Here is a 2,598-nt window from a genome sequence, read left to right on the forward strand (position 1 = left end):
TGCACCGCGCTCCGGATTCGATGAGGACTTTATCTACGATCCACATATCATAACTGCGCGCTGTTTCAGGGATTCCTCCAAGAAGTGAAGCTGTGTCGGTGAGTGTTTACTTGGCATTGCGACGCTTTTGACGAGAGGGGCCGTCCGTCACCCGCGAGCATGACCAGATTGTGCTCCAGTCAGAAGAGGTAGGAAGAGCAGATCATGATCTTTTTGTTCTTGAGCTCAGGATGTCCTCAAAGCATGGCAAAGGTAATCCAGAGTGAGCAATAATTCATGCGCTCGGTCATTTATTACTAACTCTTGACCCAGAAGCGTACAGCTCCACTTCTCTTTTCTGTCCCCGTGCCATTGCTAGGTTCTTATCATGATTTGCTTCCTGAATGCTCATGCCGCTCTGGTTGAAATTTCTCACTGAGCTCTAGAAGCCGCACACCAAATCATATAAATATAGTGGCCTTCATTGAAGCTTGCCTAGTAATTCTCAACCTCAACATTAGTTTTCAAATTCTCTTTATCTATCACATACCATTAATCTTTTATTCTTTAGAATTTTGAATTTTGAACATCTGTGATGAGCTTGACACTATCAGCTATTGTTGTTGCAGCTATTGCTGCTGCAGTTTCACAAGTCGGAGCCGTTACTGTTTACACTCCTGGTAAATTGCTGCTACTTAGAATCATGCCGTGAAGCTCTATGTCTAACTCTTGAAACTTTATCTTTTTTCTCTTGTACCAGCTTCCGTTGTTGCCTGCTTGCCGGTTCAACTGTCGGTACGTTGCCTTAGCTATGTGCTTTTGGATCAATGATCAATTGCTAATACGTAATTTGTGTTTTCCAGTGGGTTGACGGACAAGCTCCTTACTATCTTTCTATTTTACCCGGAGGCCAACCTGAAGCTACTCCGCTACAAGATCTTGGTGAACAAAGCGGAAACAGCTTATCATGGTATGTTTTTATTTATCTTTTTTTACGTTACATCCTTTGACCATTGATACATGTTGATGTGAGGGGATTTCATTTGTCTTAGGAAACCGAATTTTCCTGCTGGAACAGAGGTTACGATTCAAATTCGAGACGGTGTAGGAGTAATCAATTACTCCGGCTTGGTCAAGATTCAAGCAGGTACCACTACTTGCGCTCCTACGAGCGCTGTTCCAACTCATGTTTCAACTCCGTACGTTCTCTTCTCATCTCACAAATTTTCTAGATCTAGATGTTTTGCCTTTTGAAAACAGTCATGCCAATGCGACTGCTCATACCATTGCAACTCCTCCCATCAACAAACAACCTGGTATTCCTCACCCTTCTAATAGCACAGCTGCCGGAGCTCCCGTGGGTGTTCCGGCTAACCACACCACTGGTATCAATGGTACAATTGGATTGAACTCTACTGGTTTGTCGAACTCCACCACAACTCTTGGTGGATTAAGCTCTACTGGCCAGCTCGGAGGCTTCAACTCTACCTCTACTGGTATTACTAGCACTGCTTCTACTTTCAACACGCCTACGACACCCAACACCAAAAGTTTCAATGATGACGACGATGACGAAGATCTCGACAGTGGAGCTTCTCGTACCAGGTTAGAAGTTTCTCACCTAATCGAAGCATAGCGTAATTGGAATTCGAGACGCTGATATTACTTTTATTTTTGCATCAATAGTGTTGGTATCATGGCTGTGTTAGTGGCTGGAGTGGTTACCTTCCTACTCTAAATTACTTTATGTTCTCGAAAGCGTTTTTACAAGGACCTGTCACGTTATCAATTCTTTTTGATTATATCCTGTGTCGTTATCTTGGTGTATGCTTTGTCCATCTTATTTATTTCTTAAGTCTCTCGCTCAAAACAAGCCCTATGCTTGTCTTAATTATTGAATTTTAGAACTGAATTAGTTGGAGATAAACCAATGACCAAGTCTTCTACATATACTCTGATAGTCACAATTTCTGGGTTGTCTCATTGGAACTTGAGAGTCAGACTCACAATAAGAGCAACATCACTTTGCAAATGTGTGCTCGGATCCTCAACCTAGAGCGCCTTGATGGTTGCTGACAGTTAAGTCAAACCTTGTTTGAATTAATGAAATGAAGAACGGTATCAAGCAAAAATCTACTTCTAGCATCACAAATAATTGTTATTAATTGGCTATTAGATTAAACCAAAGGTTTTATTTCGAGAAATTGAATTTGAAGAGAGGGTCTCATGGTTCGAAACCTCAAAGATCCACAAGTTGCGAGATTGACCAGGCTCGACGCCTTCAGGAAGCCAAACTTTTACAGATTAACAGGTTCATCGAGGTTTGTACTGGCAGCCTTTCACCACATATCTCACCTTTGTGCTTCCAGGCTCTGTAACCATATTCTTTGATGGAGTGAATGTTGACATATCAGAGACATACTAACTAGGGCCTCGGTTACAGGTCAAGATTTAAAGAGACTGAAAAATCCAAATTAAAAATGCGTACCAATTCCGCACAACAAAAAAGGAGGTAGCCCTGCCTTATGTTACAGGACGGATTCGAAGGACGTGCTGCAGGGTGTCCTAGAGTCATCACCGATACCACATACGAAGGTCAGCTGATCAAAAGCAGCAGAG

The 2,598-nt window shown here is 42.4% G+C and overlaps 1 protein-coding gene across 1 annotated transcript; it reads left to right on the forward strand.

Moving 5' to 3' along the window:
* Positions 1–486: 486 nt before the first annotated feature.
* On the forward strand, positions 487–2,106 carry MELLADRAFT_72573 (uncharacterized protein; the record flags this gene model as incomplete). Its single annotated transcript, XM_007413201.1, has 6 exons — positions 487–659; positions 740–774; positions 843–949; positions 1,032–1,178; positions 1,240–1,584; positions 1,666–2,106. 6 exons carry the CDS (start codon positions 575–577, stop codon positions 1,715–1,717), a joined length of 771 nt encoding a protein of 256 aa, XP_007413263.1.
* Positions 2,107–2,598: the final 492 nt, after the last annotated feature.

This window comes from Melampsora larici-populina (assembly GCF_000204055.1).
Source record: "Melampsora larici-populina 98AG31 unplaced genomic scaffold MELLAscaffold_35, whole genome shotgun sequence".
Lineage (NCBI taxonomy): Eukaryota > Fungi > Basidiomycota > Pucciniomycetes > Pucciniales > Melampsoraceae > Melampsora > Melampsora laricis-populina.